This window comes from Phoxinus phoxinus, assembly GCF_949152265.1.
Source record: "Phoxinus phoxinus genome assembly, chromosome: 23".
Lineage (NCBI taxonomy): Eukaryota > Metazoa > Chordata > Actinopteri > Cypriniformes > Leuciscidae > Phoxinus > Phoxinus phoxinus.
Genome location: NC_136898.1, coordinates 16,900,056 through 16,921,869, shown reverse-complemented (window position 1 = coordinate 16,921,869; position 21,814 = coordinate 16,900,056). Strand labels below are relative to the sequence as shown.

Here is a 21,814-nt window from a genome sequence, read left to right as displayed (position 1 = left end):
TCTCATCCAAGTTCTCATTCCTTAGATTAGTTCAGTGGAGCATTAGGCCAGGACTTACACTGCTCATGCTGGTAGGCTGCAGTTGCATGAGGCTGAGTCACAAGACTCCTGAACCTCTTTAAAGTCTCCCATGAAAACCTGTCTGGAATTTGAGCATTCTTACATCATTTAAGATCATTTCTCACAACCATTCCGTGCTTCTGTACGGAAAATAAATCGATTATGTAACTGTGGAAAATGTCGCTGCTCTTTCTTTTTTATTCCTACTTAAGTTCATGCCTTAAACATAACAACAAAACATAACACACCTGATGCACATTCTTTGTTCTTCGTGTTCTAGAAGTAGAATTTACTGTATTTACACCGCCATCTTGCTCCATACCTAAATCATAAATAAACACGAACTTCCCATGAGGATTTGAATGCACTCAACCAAAGTGAGAAATAGCCTAAAAGGCATAGCAAATTATTTTGCATGTCTTAAGTTTGAAACTTTTGACACATTAGCATTTTTAAAAAGTTAATGCAGTTAGAAACAAGATGTTTACTAGCCAAAATGTCTGTATTTATTTGTAGGCTACTGCAATAAGATACATTTATGTAATTTAAAATGATTTTTGAAGTCATTGCATATAATGTGCTTGCTTACTGTGGCTGGTTGCATAAACTGCTTAGACCAGTCTAACAATAGTCTTTTTTTTTTTTTTTACATAAGTTACATAAACGGATTACCACTTGGCCTACTGCTAGTCTAGTTGGTCAGACTTGATCATAAGAGCCCCCCCCCCCAAAAAAAAAAACATCAAAAGTTGACGGTAAACTCAAAAGTAAACTCAAAAGTTGGCAGCCCTGATATTATATATATACCTCAATTCTAAAGCCTCTAAATTATTAGCACAATTAAAACTTTGCTGTAAATGCTGTTGCAACCTGTTTGCTGTAGTTGGATTGATAGTTTATTATTGTTTTACAGTGGTTTATACATATATTTTGTTTAACAAGTAAAGGGGTTTGTAGGCTTTTATTCTAAAAATGTCCACCTTCAGGTCAAATCTTTAAAAAAAATTATAAAGTAAACCTAGGAATAACTTTTTTTTGTTAGTAATAGTGTACAAGAGGAACACTTACTGTACTGAATCAACTTAGGTTTACGTGATTATAGTGTTTTTCTCTTCTCAATTATGAGCTCCATTCTCACTTTAGCATATCAGCCATAAGACTGATGTATGACAGTTCATACTCAACAAAAACTCAATGTGCAGGTTTTTTTTCCCTTTAGATTTCAATAAAATGTTCCATTTCCAAACATAATTGGTTAATTATGTGGAGGTGGGACCATCTAGTGGTTAAAGTGTAGGACTACATCTCTCAGATCATCCTACATATGTCAGTAAACGAAGCGAACAGTGGAGAAGTATCTTACTGATGACGTTTCTAGTCCCATGATGGATTTTTTTTTTCATTCAATTATTTTTCTTTTATATATAAAAAAGGGTGATTTTAAGCTAGCACGTGTAGCCTATATACAGTTTGGGGACCCACTTAACCACTGTTACAGGTTAGGTTTTGAAACCATAATTAAGTATAGGAACCACGTGCGTTTACAGCTTACAGAGCAATCTGCCTTTCTGCAAAATTGAACACAATATACTCACTCTGAAACCAGTCACTCATATAAAATCTAAATCATTATGTTTTCAAACAATGGCTGCTCAAAAACCCAATACAATAGACAGCACAAAGACATCTCTACAGATGAGGTGCACATCCTACACAACATTGAGACCTATATTTTTGAAGGATGTGGTTGCCACTTGCAGCTTCCTGTCGTGTTCTGAGGTGCGCATGAGGGAAGACAGCCAAAAACATCTTTGACATAGAGAGACTCGGACGGTTGTCTTGTCTTGTTTTGAGTTTGGGCGAGGGTTTTGGTCGCTGAATGAGACATTGAGGACCACCGATAGACTAAAGGGACTGAGATTTATTAAGGAGTTGGGGTGAATTTAAAGGGAGGGAGCCATGGCCTCCCTCCTGATGCGTATCTTTCGGCTGGGTGTGGAGAAAAAGCGAGTTAGGCACTATGAAAACCTGAAGAGGGATGTTGATCCTCACCAGATGTGGGATACCCAGGGAGAACTGGGGGATGGAGCTTTTGGGAAGGTGTATAAGGTAAGGGATTCAAATGATGATGATAATGAGATTCAATTATCTGTTAAATACAAAATAACAGAACACACTTGCAATATATTTCTCTCAGGTCATTTACTGCAAACTATATTGGATTTAATGTTAGCAAGAAAATCACTAAATGCTTAAAAAAATATATTTAAAAAAAACTGGCCCGGTAACACTTTACAATAAGGTTCGTTAGTTAACATGAGTTAACTACATTAGCCCTTTACTGACATGGTCTGATCTAGTTTCAAGGAAATCCCTCCCACTTTAGACAGGCATGCCAGATGCCAGCTAAACTGACAAATACTTTTGCTAGTCGTTGTTTTATGTTTAAAAAGTCATAAAAAGTTAAAATGATGACATTAAAAAATAGAAATTACTTACTAAGTAACAATTATGACATACTAACACGTAATTAGATAAAAGACGAAATGTTGACTTTCTATGTCATAATGACTCATTACTTTGACTTTTCATAACAATTGTGACTTGGTATGTAATAACTTTTGACTTTCTATCTTAGTATGTAATAATTAAGATGTACTAAAGCATGTTTGTTTTTTCTTATGTGGGGGTTCCAAAAATCAAGTCAAAGCAGAATTGCTTTTGACCTGAGTAGTAATGTTTTGTTCCTAAATGAATCAGTTTGTTTGAATCGGTTGAGGGAATGATTCAACTCTCATTGGTGCACTCACCTGTCGCCACCTACTGGTGGTGTAATGATGTAAACTGCAAAAAGAGCCACTAAAATACACTTAAACAAGTCGTACTGTTTTATGCAGTATTGCTTCTCAAGTAAATTAATCTTGTTTTAATAATGTTTAGATATTGTATTTTATATATTTTTTAAAAAGACAAAATAGCCAGAAAATCTAAATTTCAGATCAATATTTACTGTATAGACTTAGAAAACACTTTATTTTATCACAATTAATTTGATGTCATTTTAGTTTATTGAACCATGCAGTCACCAGGAAAAATTGCTTTGAGATGAAAAACTTGTAGGTTTTTTTCTTTTTTTAGGGTTGTAGGTTTCCAAGGTGACAGATAATGAGGGGTTAGGGCTACACTGCGGTTTTGCAAGTTCCTGCTAAACCAAAATGTGAAAGATCAAAGATGGCTTCCTGTTAGTGATTTCAACCCCATATAAATCAACCTCCTTTCTGCGTCTTTCTCTGCAACGAATCACACTTTGCAGTACAGCTTTCAGCAGTTTTCAGTTTCTATAAATGCATGTCTTGCACCATGGCCTGCTTTAATAACTTCTGATGCACCTGTTTTAGAAGTGACAAAGACAAGTGTTACAGTGTGTAATGTTGATCTCAGGCTCAGAATCAGACTACAGGGGTCCTGGGAGCTGTTAAAGTGATTGAAGTGCGCAGTGAAGAGCAGCTGGACGACTACATGACTGAGATAGACATCCTAGCAGCCTGTCGCCATGCAAACATCCTCTCCTTGCTGGACGCCATCTTCTTTGAGGGCTGGCTGTGGGTAAGCCATCTGTTTTTGGCTGTTTGTTTTCCAGCTAGATGTTTTTTTTGTTACAGAGTAGCATTTTTCTTTTTAATCTTTTGTTATATGGATTGACTATACTTTAAATGCTGTATAAAACTCTCTTCCTTTATGTGTATAGATTGCATTGTGTTACCCTTGACCAAGACCCATACATTAAATGTTAAAATATGAATATACATCATAACAAAGAATGAAATAAGCTTCAAAATATTGTGTGAAATCATTAATATATAATATGTTTGTACTCATATTTATGACTCCCTCAGTTGTGGTATCATCATTCAGTTCCATCATAACCAACAATTTTTCACAGGATATATGTATATATAGTAGTTAGCCAATATGTGCCATTTCCATCATTGTCATTTTTACCACAGAATACTGCTAATCACAATTCATCTTTGTTGAGTGTATCATCATGCAGTTTTATTATGTCCACAAATTTTTGCTTATTTACTTATTCCAAGTAGAAAACAGTGTCAGTGAAGAGCTATATTAAAATATTAAGCAGCACAACTGATTCTAACTTTGAGTATGAAATCATCATATTAGAATGATTTCTGAAGGATCATGTGACACTGAAGACTGGAGTAATGATGCTGAAAATTCAGCTTTGCCATCACAGGAATAAATAACATTTTAGAGTATATTGTAATAGAAAACCATTATTTCAAATTGTAATAATATTTCACAATATTACAGTTTTTTCCCTTTATTTTTATTAAAGACCGGTACTGTATTTTATATATGTATATATATATATATATTGCTTGATGTCCTCATAGTTGAACTATAAGTCCCTGAATGCTTTCTGTTTTTAGATCCTGATTGAGTACTGCCCTGGAGGAGCTCTGGATGATATCATGTTGGGTGAGTCTGGAACATACTTGACACTATAATCATTTATAATCATGTACAGGTGCTGGTCATATAATTAGAATATCATCAAAAAGTTGATTTATTTCAAGAAATCAACTTAACAGGTGAAACTAATATATTATATAGACTCATTACATGCAAAGTGAGATATTTCAAGCCTTTATTTTGACAATTTTGATGATTATGGCTTACAGCTTATGAAACCCACGAAATCAAAATCCCAGAAAATTAGAATATTACATGAAATCACACAGTAATTACACAGTAATACCATGGTCATTGAACCAGATGTTGGTTCTTTTGGCAGTGTGGGCAGGGGCAAATCCGGCTGGAAAATGAAGGAAGCATGAAGTGCTCTGAAAATGGTAGACGGCTGCGGTGACTCTGGATTTAATAAAGCACAGTGGACCAAAGTCCTCTTTTCTGATGAGAGCAAATTTAGCATCTCATTTGAAAATCGCGGTCCCAGAGTCTGGAGGAAGAGAGGAGAGGCACAGAATCCACGTTGCTTGAAGTCCAGTGTAAAGTTTCCACAGTCAGTGATGGTTTGGGGTGCCATGTCATCTGCTGGTGTTGGTCCACTGTGTTTTCTGAGGTCCAAGGTCAACGCAGCCGTCTACCAGGAAGTTTTAGAGCACTTCATGCTTCCTGCTGCTGACCAACTTTATGGAGATGCAGATTTCATTTTCCAACAGGACTTGGCACCTGCACACAGTGCCAAAGCTACCAGTACCTGGTTTAAGGACCATGGTATCCCTGTTCTTAATTGGCCAGCAAACTCGCCTGACCTTAACCCTATAGAACATCTATGGAAGATGCGATACGCCAGACCCAACAATGCAGAAGAGCTGAAGGCCACTATCAGAGCAACCTGGGCTCTCATAACACCTGAGCAGTGCCACAGACTGACCGACTCCATCACGCCGCATTGCTGCAGTAATTCAGGCAAAAGGAGCCGCAACTAAGTATTGAGTGCTGTACATGCTCATACTTTTCATGTTCATACTTTTCAGTTGGCCAGTATTCCTAAAAATCCTTTATTTGTATTGGTCTTAAGTAATATTCTAATTTTCTGAGATACTGAATTTGGGATTTTCATTAGTTGTCGGTTATAATCATCAAAATTAAAAGAAATAAACATTTGAAATATATCAGTCTGTAGGTAATGAATGAATATAATATACAAGTTTCACTGAATTAAATCAACTTTTTCATGATATTCTAATTATATGACCAGCACCTGTATGGTTGTATCTGTGTTGCATTATCGCACTTTATACTGTGTTTCAGAGCTGGAGCGCGGCCTTACGGAGCAGCAGATCAGTGAGGTCTGCTGTCAGACTCTACAGGGTCTGTCTTATCTCCACCAGCATTACATTATACACAGAGACCTGAAGGCAGGCAACATTCTGCTCACTACGGATGGGCAGGTCAAACTAGGTACAGATATACTCTTCTTTGTTCCCCTCTCACATTTTTAGGCCTAAGTACTCAATACAGTCTGTGCTGTATTTATTTATGTTCTCTTTTCTTGCAGCTGACTTTGGTGTGTCTGCAAAAAATGACAATACCCTTCAAAAACGATCAACTTTCATCGGAACTCCATACTGGTGAGACTCCCAAATGCTATTTCTGTTATCATTTACTCACCCTTGTATTATTTCATACAGATCAACATGAGGGTGAGTAAAAGGTAAACATTTTGGGTACACTATCCCTTTAAAGTGCCCCTTTTATGCTTTTTCGGATATTATCGTTCATGTAGTTTGCAATACAGCTGTTTGTGAATGTAAAAGGTCTGCAGAGTGCACAATGAATGGAGTCATTGTCTCCCAAAAGAAAGAAACTGACTGAAACGAGTCGTCAGTAATTCCAGTCTTACTTCCTGCACGAAACTACATAGGTTTGAAACAAATCACATAATGCCAGCCTATGGTCTTCATTGGCTGCCTGCAAACACTGTAGTTGTAGCTGAGACCTGGGGGTTGGTACATGTTGTAGACATGTTCGAGAAGATGCTGTTTTCTGCCCTGTGAAAGCAAAACCAAAACCACTCTGCATGCACTTCCAAAGGATGAGGACTCGTCCTCGAATTGACACGGTAAAAAAGAGTCCATAATTGCTGTTATCTCTGTGTATCAAGCGCTGAGGAAGCCTCCAGAGCTGAAATTCAGATATTGTAATGGCCGTTTTGTTTCTGACGTAAGTGGTTTTGGAGAGAATGAATCTGACTCTGACTGTGAGACCAAATCCTTTATCAAACCGTTTTAGACAAAAAGAGGTGATGCTGCAATGTATAATATGACAAAATTCAAGTTTTATTTTGACCTTGGATGCATGTAAACCTATTGTAGGAGACCTCAAAAACAAAATGAGGACCCTTTAAAATAGCGTAATAGGGGCACTTTAAATGATTTAACTTCATAAAAAGTAACACAATAAATTATTCCTCTACTGAAAACAAAAAATAGATTCAAATATTTTGTCTTTTAAGGATGGCACCTGAGGTGATTATGTGTGAAACGTCGAAGGACAATCCCTACTCCTCTAAAGCCGACATCTGGTCATTGGGCATCACTTTAATTGAGGCTGCTGAGATGGAGCCCCCTCATCATTCTCTCAACCCTATGAGGGTCCTGCTGAAGATCACCAAGTCTCCTCCACCCACACTCTCCAATCCTCGCCACTGGTGGGTCTTCACTTCGCCGTCCCCGCTCTAAATCCGCTCAGAGTTTTAGGCTTATCCTGATTTTTGTCGACAGGTCATCACATTTCCAAGATTTTCTACGGAGGACCTTGCAGAAGAACCCTGAGGCTCGTTGGGGTGCCCAACAGCTCATGGCCCACCCTTTCTCTTATGCGGGACGAGACGGACGAGCCCTTAAAGAACTCGTTGCTGAGGCCAAAGCAGAGGTCACTGAGGTCATAGAGGCTGAGGTAAACACATGATGAAATGTTAATTAAAAAAATTATAAATAATAAATTATTAATGAAATGAAATGAAATGAAATTAAATTAAATTAAATTAAATTAAATTAAATTAAATTAAATTAAATTAAATTAAATTAAATTAAATTAAATTAAATATGATATGATATATATATATATATATATATATATATATATATATATATATATATATATATATATTGGGCTCCTCCCAAACCTTCGTTTTGAACTTAATTTATAATGACACAATGATTTCTAATTCAAGGAAATGCTTGTATTTCACACAAATGTTAAGCATGACTGTTTTCAACATTGATAATAATAATAATACATGTTTCTTGAGCATTAAATCAGCATATTATAATGATTCCTGAAGGATCATGTGACACCAAAGACTTAAAAAAAAAATATTTCATAATATTCCTGTTTTTTTTAAAGCATAAGAGACTTCTTTCAAAAACAAATAAATCAAATATATGAAATGCTCACATGGTTTCATGGTGTAATGAAAATATTGTATTACTTTTTTATGGTTGCACCATATGACATTTTTGTAGTCATTAAATTGAAACTTTTCTTGAAAAAATTTATGTATGTTTTTCTAACTTTTCTGACTTATTTGTTGACCTATTTGATGTGTTTGACTCATCTGTTTTTGGATCTGTGAACCAAACATAATCCAAGGGTGTAGCAGTACATATCTTAATACAGCATTTTCTGCATTTTTTCAACTGCAGTCTTTGTTGGATTTCCAATGTTCTGTGAAAGAGACGATCGCCACCGAGTCAGAGCAAACAGCGGCACAACCGGGACAAGCCATTGAAGAACAAGGACCAAAAGAACCTGAGACCCCTCAGAAGACCTCTGTTCCAGATGATATTCCTCAGTCTCCCACCAACTCAGAGCCAAAACCTGCGTTTAAAGTAACCCGCAGGGCTTCCCACGCCACAGATAAAGCTCAGAAGAGGGCAAGACGCCTCTCCGTTCCAGGAAATCTGCTCTCGTTTCTGACCGGGAGCTCCCGTCGTTGCAAATCTGGATTCTGGGGTGACAATCCACCCGTTCAAGCAGCTAAAGACTCAGAAGATTCAAGCGCAGCACAAACTGTGGGAACTTGCCCTTCAGATGGCAATGAAAGTGAAAGCACTGACAAACCGACTGAGCAAATATCTGACATGGTTGATGCTCCAAGTAATGAGGTCACTGACACCAAAGACAAGGAAGCTAGAGTAGAAACTGACAAGGAGGAAGCCCAAAACTTAAACCACTCAAGCGAACCAGAACAAACACCGTTACTGACAGATTCCTCTGAAAAGGAAACACTAGAACTTGCCAAGGAGGACACTGACGCTAGTGAAGAAACAAACGGCAATGTGAAGTCTGTTGATTCTGGAAACGATGACCAAACATTTTGGAAATCCCTCAGAAAACCTGCAGTTATCGACAGAGACACAACACATCCACAGAGCACACTGGTTTCAGCTTTGTCTTTGGAAACACCACCAGCCAAAAAAACTGAAAGGAATGAGGGAAATTATAAATACGAGTACCTTGATTTGGACTGTCCTTTGGAAACTTTCAATTCTCCTCTCACAGTAGATATAAACAAAAGCTTAACTGTTGAGATGCCTTCTAATAATGTTCCTGAAGAAGTTCCTGACCTTAAGGAAGCACAACAGACAACTGAACCATCAGAAAAGGACGCTGTAGAAGAAAAAACTGAGGCTGAAATAGAAAAACCAGCAGAACTGGAGACAGATGGAGAAACAGGGGATGAAACGAAAGAGGAAAGCTGTGAAAACGACAAGGATGTTAGTGCAGGGACAGAAGAACATATAACCAACACCAGAGAAGATCACATTACCATTAAGGCAGAGTTTGAGGATATCAAAGAAGCTGTCAGCGAAGAACATATTACTACTGAGGAAGATGTCAACTCAAGAAATGAAAAATCTGAGGAAGAGGAAAGCTGTGAAAAAGACAAGGATCCCCTTCCAGAAACAGAGGAAGAGGAACGTTCAACCAGCAAGGAAGACGTTGCCATGGAGGTTGATCATGAGGATGTAGACTCAAGAAACAAAAACAACGAGAACACGAGAGAACCTGAGGAGATGGAGACACCAACCCAAAATGAGACGACAGAGATCATTGATTCACAGACGCCAGAGTTGTCATGTCAAAATAAAGAAGTGATCAATTCTGATGGAGAAAAGAACATCATTGGTAATGAAGGAGATGCTGTTGGAGATCAAGAGAGAGCAAGTCTAACAGAAATCTGTTCTGAACAAAAAGAAGATGGGACGGATTCAGAGGAACCTCAGAAAGAGCTTCAAATGAATACAGATAGTACAAAGAATGTTACAGGGGAGCAATCGAAACATCTTTCTGAAGATACAACAGATGTTCCTGGACCAAAGTTGAAAAAACAAGTGATGTTTACTTTTCAAGAGGACCAAAACGAGCAAGAAATGCCACATGCAAATGGCTTGAAAGATTCAGACTTACCACCACCACATGAATCTAATGGATCCACACCTAAGGAATCAAATGAAGACGCATTTCCACCTCTTTCTCCTACCGAGTCTCTGCTGTCTCCTGGGTTTGAAGGGGTGAGTGTGAAACAAACAACTAGCTAAAAACATTAGCAACCAGACAAATTCAACATTCTGTTTATGTTCATTCAGGAAACGCACCCAAGCAGGCGAACCGTTAAAAGGACCCGCAAATTTATGGTGGATGGTCATGAGGTCAGTGTCACCACTTCCAAAGTGCTTGGTGAAGGAGACAGCAAGGAACAACAAATGCGCCACAACAGGTAACAATTATTTGTGCTTAGAGTGGACATAGGAAAACGGAAGTATCACATTCTGAATGTATGTGTTTGTGTATGTGTTCGCAGACGACAGGAGCTGCACGCGTTGAAGCTCTTGCAGAGAGAAGAGCAGAGAGAACATGCACAGCTGGAGCAGAAACTTCAGCAGCAGCGAGAGCAGATGTTCCGACACATAGAACAAGAGATGACTGTAAGTCACATGCACCAAACCACTCTGGTCTCAGTTAGCAACTTAAGACTTGCTATAAAATAGAAATGTTTCCAATCGCGCTTTTTGTCTAAAGTACACAACTGGCAGATCATTAGATGTAGTTATAGATAACAAAAGATAATGGCATTGGCAGCCATTTGTTTGGCTCAATATCTACTATTTTTTAGTTTGTTGATACCAGTCAATGTTGAAAATATTTTTTTTCCTGCCTATTTTAAGATTTAAATCATCATCTATCAATAAATAAAGGTGTAGCCATAAATTTGGGCAAATATTTAACCATTCATTAACTTTTACTAAACCATATCAGTGCATGTTGGCACAATCTGTTCACCTGTAAATTCACCTGTAACATACAAACTATTTATTGTTTTTGTTACATTTTTTTTTAATGTTTTAATTTTGTCAGTTTAACACAAATGGAAAAATGTCAAATGAAAAAAAAATTTTTTTTCTCCTTTTTATTGTTCAACAGGCAAAACAATTTAACATTATTAACTAAACCTATTAAAACCAGTTTTCTCTAATTGAAATAAAGCTGAATAAAAATTAAATGTTAGATGAAAACTTAAAACACTTAAAGGAAAATTACAAATGTTACCTTGTTTTACTTGAGGTAAAAAGATCACTAAAACTGAAATAACTAAAATGAAAAATAAGCTAATTCAAAATGTAAAAAGAAACTATCATATATAATAGCATATACTGTTTATAATAACACTGAATTGTATGATTACTTAAAAAAGTATTAGCACAGTCTCCTCAATAAGCATGATGTGAGGTAATTATTCATAACAATCATTATGAGCACTAGAAATAAAGATGCCTGCCCATTGATAACCTCCGTCTCAGCCGTATGTTTATCCTGTTGCAGAGCAAGAAACAGTACTATGACGGTGAGCTTGAGAGACTTGAGAAACAGTACCAGCAGCAAAGCGGTCAGATGGAGGCCGAGCACACCTCCCGGCTCAGGGAGGACGCACGGAGACTCAAGGCCCAGCAGGAGAAAGAGCTGAGCCGCAAGAACAGCGCACTGAAAGCAGACCCTAAAGAGGTACGGACTGGTGCATTTACCCACACTGACACAGAACTAGGCCTGAACGCATGAAAACAGTGTATTTGTGCTTTAGGAGCAGCGGTTCCTGCAGAAGCAGCAGCAGGAGCTGAATGATGCTCTGCAGAAAGGCGTTCAGGAACATAAGAGGAAGGTGGCGTCCATGGAGTGGGAGATCACGGCCAAATCTCAGCAGCTCAAGCGTGGTTAGTATGCCACTGCTCAAACACTTATTTGTTATGTAATTTGCACAAGAATCACTATTTATGATGACTGTACTTGGTCATTCTCAGCAAAATATTAAATATTGCTCGCAGGAGATGTTTACAGGACCAACCATAATTAGAGGATGACTCTATTTAAGAATGGAATACTAGATAATTAAGGGATAAAACAAAATAAAATAAAGTGACAAAATTAAGGAATTAATAATCACACTTTTTTATTGCAAAATAAAAATGTTGATAAGTAACTTTTTTAAACGAACAAATAATTTATTTAAAACCATATATGTACGCTTGTCTGAAAATGTAGTTAAACGTATATTTTTCATTATTTCACTTTTAAGGCACTTTCACACTGAACCAATTGCTATAAAGATAACTATGGGGCCGTCTACACAACACCTGTTATGCAGTTTGCAAACACTTTTTATGCATTTTGGTTTTTCATTTACACAACGTTTTGGGGGCCTGAAAACGGCAACTTTTGAAAATGGGTTTCAAAGTGCTCGTTTTTGAAAACGATACCAGTCTCATCTCTGTGTTAATTATAAAAACGCGAATTTGTGAAAACGGTGACATCATGCGCATGTGTATTACATGTTCAGTCTATAGGTGCGTAGTGTTTCTTTACAAAGTGACATCGCCATCTACTGGCCTGGTATGAATAATACAGCTTTTTTAGTCATTTTGTGAATCCGTGTGAACGGGGATCATTTTGACACGTTGTCGTCTGTACACGGAAAACACAAAGGAAAAACGTTTTTAGTACATCGTTGTTGTGTAAACGTACCCTATAATGATAGCTATATTTTGTCCACATCAACAGATGAATTACTCTGTTTATTATAAGCACGCGCTGCAGTTATGTCATCTGTCGCTTTAAATGCCCAAGCTTTTCTAAGTAGGATGAACTCTGATTGGCTGTCAATGTTTTGAATCATTCATCAGCTGAAAAAATTATAATTCTGAAAGTGATCCCAACAATATTGTTCCTTTGTGTCGCTATCGTTATAGTGGTGTGGACTTTCCACACTTTCCACACAGGAGAGGGTTTGGTAGTGTGTGTTTCTAAACATACACACTGTTTCCTTCTTTCTCAAGCTCGTGAGGCAGTAATTTGGGAGTTAGAACAGCGCCATCTACAGGAGAAGTACCACCTATTCAAACAGCAGGTGAAGGAGCAGTATTCCCTACAGAGACAGCAGCTGACCAAGAGACACAACAAGGTAAATTATGTGGTAACCTCCAAAAGCATTCTGCAGCCTGTTTTCTATTTACCCTCTCTGTTTTTCCTGTGCCTTATCCTGACCAGTCTTTTTTTGGCTCTTATGGCAGGATAAGGAGAGAGCGTCTCGGTTCCAGCAGGCTTTTCTAGAAGAGCAGAAGTCATTGCAGGCCCAGGAGAGAGCGTCCTTACATAAGGCCCAAAAAGCTGAAGCAAAGTCCCGTTTGAATCCGTTCAAAGTGGAGCTCAGGAAGCAAGGTCTGAGCGGCCCTGAGCAGCGACAACGTCTCACACAGGTTTGAATTCATAAGCCTTTTGAATGTTGAAAGAGTACAATTTTAAAATGCCGCCTAATTGCTCTTCTCCGAAATAGGTATGTGTAACAGACATAAACCTCACTCCCTTGGTTCACTCAAGAGGCACACTAGCGACTGACGCTAGAGACTGTTGTCTTTAGCGTCCTTGTTAGCATGCCCGCCTCCCACGCCGGAGACCCCTGTTTCGAATCCCACTCTAAGTGGGTAGAGTAGGATCGGTTACATTTGGTGCCGTGACCCGGATGGGAGTGAGGTTTGGGGGGGTGGTTGTAACGTAGGCCAGTAAGAGCTGTGTGTGTAAACCTCAATCCCCTGGCCTCAAGAGGCGCTAGAGGCTGTTGTCTTTAGCATCCTTGTTAGCGTGCCCGCCTCCGACGCTGGAGACCCCTGTTCGTATCCTGCTCGGAGTGGGTCGAGTAGGATCGGTTACATTTGGTGCCATGACCCGGATGGGAGTGAGGTTTAAGGGGGGGGTGGGTGTAACGTAGGCCAGTAAGAGCTGTGTGTGTAAACTAGGGGTGTAACGGTACATGTATTCGTACCGGACCGTTTCGGTACAGGACTTTCGGTACGGTTCACATGTGCAGCGAATGCAATCTTTCACGTAAATTAGGCTAGTTTTGTGTGCGGAACATGCGTCAAAAACACTGCTGTCTAAAATCTACTGCCTAAAATTCGGCCCGATCACCACATACACGGCACGCTCGCTTTAGCCCAGCCTCTCGCTAGCTAGTTTAATGTTTTGCATTTCTTTCCCTTACTGTACCGAAAATGAACCGAACCGTGACTTTAAAACCGAGGTACATACCGAACCGTGATTTTTGCGTACCGTTACACCCCTAGTGTAAACCACATTCCCCTGGCCTCAAGAGGCGCTAGGGGCTGTTGTCTTTAGCGTCCTTGTTAGTTCGCCCGCCTCCCACACCGGATACCCCGGTTCGAATCCTGCTCGGAGTGGATCGAGAAGAATGGGATACACATGGTAAGAATGTTGTTCCGACGAAGCCTTGATTCCTGCTCAAAATGATAAAGTAATATAACAACAGCTTCAAAGAAAACCAGAGTAAGCAGAGGATCTGGTGGATGACCGTTTGGAGCAGAATCCTGAAACATAAACAGGTGCACTCTGACCAGTGAGAGGACAGTTTACTCGCACATGACTTGTAATACCAAATTTTGGGTTGTTTAGAAATGTTGCCTTGTGAAAGGGAACCGAACCAAGAAGAAATGGCCACATCATTACCCTTTTTATCCATGTTTCAGAACTAAGCAAACTATCTACTGGTCTGAAAAACGCCCTAAAACGGAACAGTTGCAATTGATACAGTTTGTCCTCTCTGCTTTTACGTCCTCAGTTTTTGTCAGAGGAGGAAGCCAGACAGAAGCAAGAGAAACAGAGTCTTCAAGAAAGTCATGATAACCAGTTAAAAGCGGTGCAGGAACAATGTGATGCCAGTACAGCTGAATTACAGCAGCTTCAGGTACATCAACTACAGTTTTTCTATCTATAGCCTTACAGTGTTTTCATATTGAGGGAAGGTGATTCTCAGTGTCTCTGTGTTTGGATTTTAGAATGAGAAGCTTCAAGTTCTTGTGGACATGGAGAAGAAAAAGATCAAAGCTCTAGAGGACGAGCACACTCTGGAGCTCAACGAATGGAGAGATAAGCTTGCATGCAGAAAAGAGGTATCGGATAGAAGAAAAAAAATTGAGGTTTAAAGCTTCTTGATTGGGCAGAAACGTAACGACTGTTGTATGCGTATGTTTAGGTGTTAGAGGAGGATCTGGCTCGCAGACGTAGAGAAAAAGAAGGAACCAGGAGACGAGGCAGTGAGCCGGAAAACCGACATGCAGCTCGCCGTCCAAAGTTCTTCCATAACCTAAGCTTCTCCTGACAAAGTGAAGGAATACACTAAACCCTAATGCCTTTATATACAGTATACAGTATGTACAGTTCAAAAGGTTGGTGTCAGTAAGATTTTTTTCTTAAAGGGTAACTGTCACCTAAATTTATCCTAGGCTATTTTTGTTAATCTACCCGAGTCAAACATTCGTGTAAAAGCATAATTAGAATGGAAACTCCACTTTTAAGTTTGACCGTATTTTCGGTTTCGGTCAAAATGCCTTTTGAATGGGAGTGCATGGGGCACTACAATGAGAGCACTATTTTTAAAACACTATAAAGGCGGCTCGACACAACATGAAACTGTGCTTGAAGTATCACCAGGGGTGATTGTTTGTGTACACAGAGTTTACTAAAAATAAAGATTTTGAACAACTCACTATGTTTCTGTCCGCCGGCATTTTGTCAGTCTAAAGTAGTCGATCTCCGAATGCAACGTAATGAAATGACTCCATATGAGGAAATGTCATGAACTTGTAATTCCAATGAAAAGCATGATAACTTAGACACTTAGCTCATGGCAATTTATATGGAAACAAGCTTTAGGAGCTCTCCATCTTTACTCTCATGTTACGTTGCATTCGGAGATCGACTACTTTTGACTGACAAAATTCCAGCCACCAGAAACACTAACTGATAAAGTGAGTCGTACAAAACCTTTCTTTTTAGTAAACTCTGTGTACACAAACAATGTAGTCAATGCTCGAGTTCATGTGTAGAGCCCCTGGTGATACTTCAAGCACAGTTTTATGTTGTCGAGCCTCCTTAGTGTTTTGCTCTCATTGAAATTGCTCTCATTGTAGTGCCCCATGCACTCCCATTCAAAAGGCATAATGACCGAAAACGAAAATACGGTCAAACTTAAAAGTGGAGTTTCCATTCTAATTATGCTTTTACATGAATGTTTGACTAGGGTAGATGAACAAAAATAGCCTAGGATCAATTTTGGCGAGAGTTACCCTTTAAAAGAAATTAATACTTTTATTAGCAAGGATGCATTCATTTGATCAAAAGTGACAGTAAAGACATTTATAATATAACAAAAGAGTTCTATTTCAAATAATTGCTGTTTAAACTTTTAAACTGTCTATTCATCAAAGAACCCTGAAAAAAGTATCACATTTTCCACAAAAATATTAAGCAGCACAACTATTTTTAACATTGATAATAATAATAAATATTTCTTGAGCAGCAAATCATCATATTAGAATGATTTCTGAAGGATCATGTGACACTGAAGACTGGAGTAATGATGCTGAAAATTCAGCTTTGACTTCACCGGAATAAATGACATAATAAAATGTATTAAAATTGTCATGTACATCAGAGTAATGGATTAATGAAAAAAGAAGAAAAACATGCAGGCCAGGATTTGGTTCTATATATATCGGTTGGTTGTTGATTGGATGGAGACAGATCTGAATGCGAGCTTGAAGTAATTAAACAAAGGGGGCGGGGTTTAAGCAGACTAAATGATTGGAGAAATCTGGCATACATCACCAATTGATGTATTGGTGAGATTCATGACATTTTGATTAAGAATTACAAGGTCAATTTAATAAAATAAAATAAAAAATAAAATAAACATATTTATTTGTTCACAATTAGATAAATAACATACATTTAGAAAATAGATAGGGTGAATTTCTATTTCATGCTGACTTACTTAAATTGTAATAATAGTTCACAATATTGCTGTTTTAACTGTATTTTTTATCAAATAAATGTAGCCTTGGTGAACATAATAGATTTTTTTCAAAAGTATTAATACATCTTACTGACCCAAAACTTTTGAACAGTGTAAGTATCTGTTTGTCTGGGGCTTTTTAAAAATTGTCCCATTGTCCCATGTGACAACATGCTCCACTATCAAAGTTTGTTAAACTAACTATTCTTAATAAATAGGCATTTTTGTCAAAATATTTTTTATTTAATTTTTTACAGAAATTGACTTTGATAAAGAAACATACCCTAAGGGGGGGAAAAAAACACTGAAGTAGGCTACACATGGCAATATATACAGTATAGATGGACATTTGGGTTTCAGTGCAGACTATTTTTGTCTGGAGTTTATGTATTTTTGTAAATATGTTTAAAATCTGCTTAGACATAATTCCTCTATAAGTGTATGTCATAGCCTGAAGATGAACATTTATATGTAAATAAACTTTAAAACTATTTTAGTCTATTCAGATTCTCTTCTGGTGGATGTGTTCGAAGCTTTTGAATAGTCATCTGCATGCACACAAAAACAGCTCACAAGCCTGGCTCTGTCAAGGCTTTCAAGAACATTATTAGATTGTTACACCCCAGACCATTACATCTGTCTGGACTGTCAACATCATTTTTATTGAGCAGAAACAGGGCTGCTGGATAGACGTTTTCAGCCTCTTTATGGTAAGAGAAATGCTTTTATATTACTAAATATCTGGACATATGAAAACTTAATGTGACATTTGAATTTAATGTAACAAATGGGCACATAGTATAAAAGGTAATTTAAACTGAATTTAAATGTATAAATGCATAAGACATATTGCCTTAGCCTAAATACTAACAAAAAGTACTAAAAACAATTGAACAATAAAGTAGTTTAAGATTTTAATGATTAGTCTATTAGTCTATATTTTTAATGATTAGTTTAAGATTTCATAATATGACTATTATGAATACTGTTTTACGCTATTTTACTTGAAATAGACAAAAATTGTTTGTCATACTACAGGAACATTTAGCCTGTTAAATATTACTCATTCATCTAAATCTTTACCTAAAGTATTGATATTAAAAACTGCTTTAAGAAAACATTGTTTGAAAAAGGTTTAAGATGTATGTTGTTAGGAACAGAAGGAAACATGAAATGCTAATTCATTTAGCAATATTGCTTAGTTATTGTTGCCCATTAGAACCGATTATAGTATGTCTTATGAGGAATCTTGAGTTCAGCACAAACATTTTGTTCTCAAACAATAATCTCCAACTGAATCAGTCATTTGTATGGCAAGTTAATAAGAAACTTTTCAATTGGCTTTTCGGTTGTGGCATAAATTAACACTTGCTTTATTTTCAAGATGTTTTAAACTATTGTTGATTTTGTTCTCAGTGGAGTACTCGACTGGAAGTATAGCGGAAAAGGCATTGATAATATCTTATTTAATGATTGTTTTAGGCTTTTAAACTATCTTACATCTAAATATATTTTTTTATATGTTACAATCTCCCTAAAGTGCATTATGGACGCCAGTTGAAAGTGCTGTATCGCCATATTACTCTAGTATGCGTTCCTGTCCATTAATCTCTCATGTTTCACATCTGTGCAATACCTGTTTACTAAAAGAGTCCTCCATTAGAGCTGTAGTAAACACTGACTGCATTTTTCCAAACAATACGATGGATCCCTAATAAATGCAGATAAACATGTCTAAAGTGCATCTCTTTTTTAGCAAACACTTTCATATTTACAATATTATAAAATACCATTCTTTCTCTATTGTATATAACGTCCATTAGGCTCTTGTCTTGTAATTATGTAAAATTACTACTGCATTCCAGTAAGCTTATTTATTTTGCCTTAAACTCTGAATTGCCTGCTGTTTATCAAGTTTATGCTAACTCAATGTGTCTCGATTTGTTAGGGCCAAAATGGGGCAGTTATGCAAGCTTGTACTGTTCATTTTGGTTCTGATGGCAGTGCTACACAATTCATCAGGAGGAACTAAAGGGTTTCAGAAAGGAAAGAACACCCCTTCCAAGAAGCCATCCAATAAGCCGACACAAGCGACCAAGACCCAACCTAACTATCCCAGACAACCCTCCTATCCTGGTGCAGGAGGTAACCCAGGCTACCCTAACCAGCAGTACCCTGGTAGAGGCGGCTCCAACCCAGGAGGGTATCCCAACCAAAATCCTGGAGCAGGTAGCTATCCAGCTGGAGGAAGCTATCCTTCGGCTGGTGGCAGCCCCAATCAGTATCCAGGAAGGGGAGGTGTTAGCCCAGGAGGGTATCCCAACAAGAATCCTGGAGTAGGTAGCTATCCAGCTGGAGGAAGCTATCCTTCGGCTGGTGGCAGCCCCAATCAGTATCCAGGAAGGGGAGGTGTTAGCCCAGGAGGGTATCCCAACAAGAATCCTGGAGCAGGTAGCTATCCAGCTGGAGGAAGCTATCCTTCGGCTGGTGGCAGCCCCAATCAGTATCCAGGAAGAGGCGGCTCCAATCCAGCAGGGTATCCCAACCATAGTCCTGGAGCAGGTAGCTATCCAGCTGGAGGAAGCTATCCTTCGGCTGGTGGCAGCCCCAATCAATATCCTGGAAGAGGAGGTGTTAACCCTGGAGGGTATCCCAACCAGAATCCTGGAGCAGGGGGTTTCTCTAATCAGTATCCAGGTAGAGGTGGGTACAGCCCTGCTGGGTATCCAGCAGCTGGATCTTATCCTGTGAGAACTGCAGGGCAACCTGGAGGATACCCAGGAGGACACCCTTCCATTGGAGGGGGATATCCCAACTGGAACCCCAACAATAAGATTCTCAGTCCACGTTATGGAGGCTCATTTGGAGGTGGTGGATATGGCATGCGTGGTTCTCCTTTCTCCCAAACTGTGAAAGGAATGGGCTATGGTCCTTCTGTACAATCCAAAGGTTTTGCAAAAAAGGCAATGCTAGCTGCAGGTGTTGGTGCAGTGGCAGGAATGGCTGTAGGCTATGGAATCGGAAACTTTCCACGCCCTAACTTCCAATTTCGTAGCCCCCAGGAGGAACACCACTACAACAACTATATGTACAAACGTCAGGGCACTCATTCTAAAGGCGGAAACAACAAAGGAGGACCCAGCTACACATCCAAGCTGCCAGCCCAGGCTCAGTCATATGACCAATTCATGAACACATGTATGAAGCGAAGTGATCTTTTAAAAGAGCAAAACATGGAAGATTCCGCAGTTCAAAGAGACAACAACATTCAAAGAGATGAGCCACTGATTGATTATCTAGGTATGAATGAAGACTACTTAGAGAAAGTTGAGCCAAAGAATAATACCATATCCCCTACAACTGATTATCCAAAGAATGCAGGGATTCATAAGGATGAGGACGATCACACAGTGAGTATCGTACAAATTGGCTATCCAGCACTTATTGAGCAGATGAAAGTTCAAAAGTGTGTCGAGCTGTACTTGGTTTACTCTGAGAGCTTCCAGGAGAAGCAGAAAGAAAGTTGGAAGGAAGAAAAGCAAGATAAAAAAGCTTTCAGAAGTTCCAGTAACCATAATGGTAACCGTGTCTCTGGAGTTCTTCTGTTTCTCACGACTGCCTTTATGCTTCTTAGAGGCACTTAGTAGCACTTTATATATTGATTATATAGGCTACTGTATAATGGGATGCAGTTGCTCTTGTTCTACCCTGCAAATATAGGAAACCAAAGCTGAAGTTACATTTTAAATGTGTGTATAATACAAAGACGTCTTAACTGAATGTTTCTCTTTTCTGCTCAAGATCTAACAAGACTCCCGCCCCCCTCACTGGCTATTTAAATGTATAGTACAATAATGTGGCCATTTTTGTTTTATGAATGCATTTTGTTATAAAATCATTGTATAATATACAAAAACTATTATTTTTTATTATTATTCCTGGAAAATAAAAACTGAATTCCTTAAATAAAATGTCAACTGATGTATTTATTCATAGGAATTGAATGTTATAGATCTATTTATTTATAGTAACTATTTATATTATTTCCAAAAGAATCATTCAAAAATCAATCAAGATTAATTTTTTCCCTGAAAAAAACACATTTCCTCTATTTTTTAAAATAAAATCTAAACTGATTAATTTGTCTTGATTATTTAGTAGTGTTTATTAGGGATGCACTGATTTTTTTATTTTGTCCGATACGATAATTCTTTATATTTGAAAGCAGATAATATATTGGCCGATAAATCTAAATCCAACTTTTTTTATAAATTCTGAGAGTCTGATTATTACAAAAAACCAACAACTAATGTCTCACCATTAAAATCTATGTCCCAAACACACAATTATAATGTCATTATAATTTTATGTAGCCTTTATGACAGACTTGCACTGCACGTGTTGCACCTTAACTGAATTTTCTTTATTTGAAGTGATTTTAATCATATTTCAAACAACTTAACGGGCCGATACGATAACATTAAAAATTAACATACATCAGCAGCTACCAATATGGTGGCCGATATATGCATCCCTGGAATTTATTAGATTTCACATCTTTTAATAATTCACTCTAAATGGTATTTCCCTCAAGAACGTGCAGTGTAAACCGAAATTCACAGTATGAATATAAAAACTAGTTTTCAGTGCTTTAGAGATCAAACAATGGCTGATCTGTTTAATAGCCCCCTAGCAAAATGAAGACCGTTGCCATGGTAACATCACAGAGCACACTGTGGCCTTTACATGATACATGCTGCACGTTGCTATGAGACCAGGCTATTCATAGAACCAACATCATGATTAGGTGAAAGCAAACAAAGGGGGTGGAAATAAGCAGAG

The 21,814-nt window shown here is 38.1% G+C and overlaps 2 protein-coding genes across 2 annotated transcripts; both read left to right on the top strand.

Moving 5' to 3' along the window:
* Window positions 1–1,845: 1,845 nt before the first annotated feature.
* LOC306991618 (STE20-like serine/threonine-protein kinase) lies at window positions 1,846–15,504 on the top strand. Its single transcript, XM_079599657.1, has 17 exons — window positions 1,846–2,169; window positions 3,502–3,666; window positions 4,512–4,560; window positions 5,860–6,009; window positions 6,107–6,179; window positions 7,064–7,258; window positions 7,332–7,506; window positions 8,256–10,127; window positions 10,203–10,333; window positions 10,418–10,541; window positions 11,437–11,616; window positions 11,693–11,822; window positions 12,942–13,066; window positions 13,176–13,361; window positions 14,738–14,863; window positions 14,955–15,068; window positions 15,152–15,504. Exons 1-17 carry the CDS (start codon window positions 2,020–2,022, stop codon window positions 15,275–15,277), a joined length of 4,071 nt encoding a protein of 1,356 aa, XP_079455783.1. The 5' UTR covers window positions 1,846–2,019; the 3' UTR covers window positions 15,278–15,504.
* A 2,051-nt stretch (window positions 15,505–17,555) lies between these two features.
* Window positions 17,556–20,930, top strand: prnpb (prion protein b). Its single transcript, XM_079599658.1, has 2 exons — window positions 17,556–17,682; window positions 18,921–20,930. Exon 2 carries the CDS (start codon window positions 18,928–18,930, stop codon window positions 20,614–20,616), a length of 1,689 nt encoding a protein of 562 aa, XP_079455784.1. The 5' UTR covers window positions 17,556–17,682; window positions 18,921–18,927; the 3' UTR covers window positions 20,617–20,930.
* The last annotated feature ends 884 nt before the right edge of the window (window positions 20,931–21,814 follow it).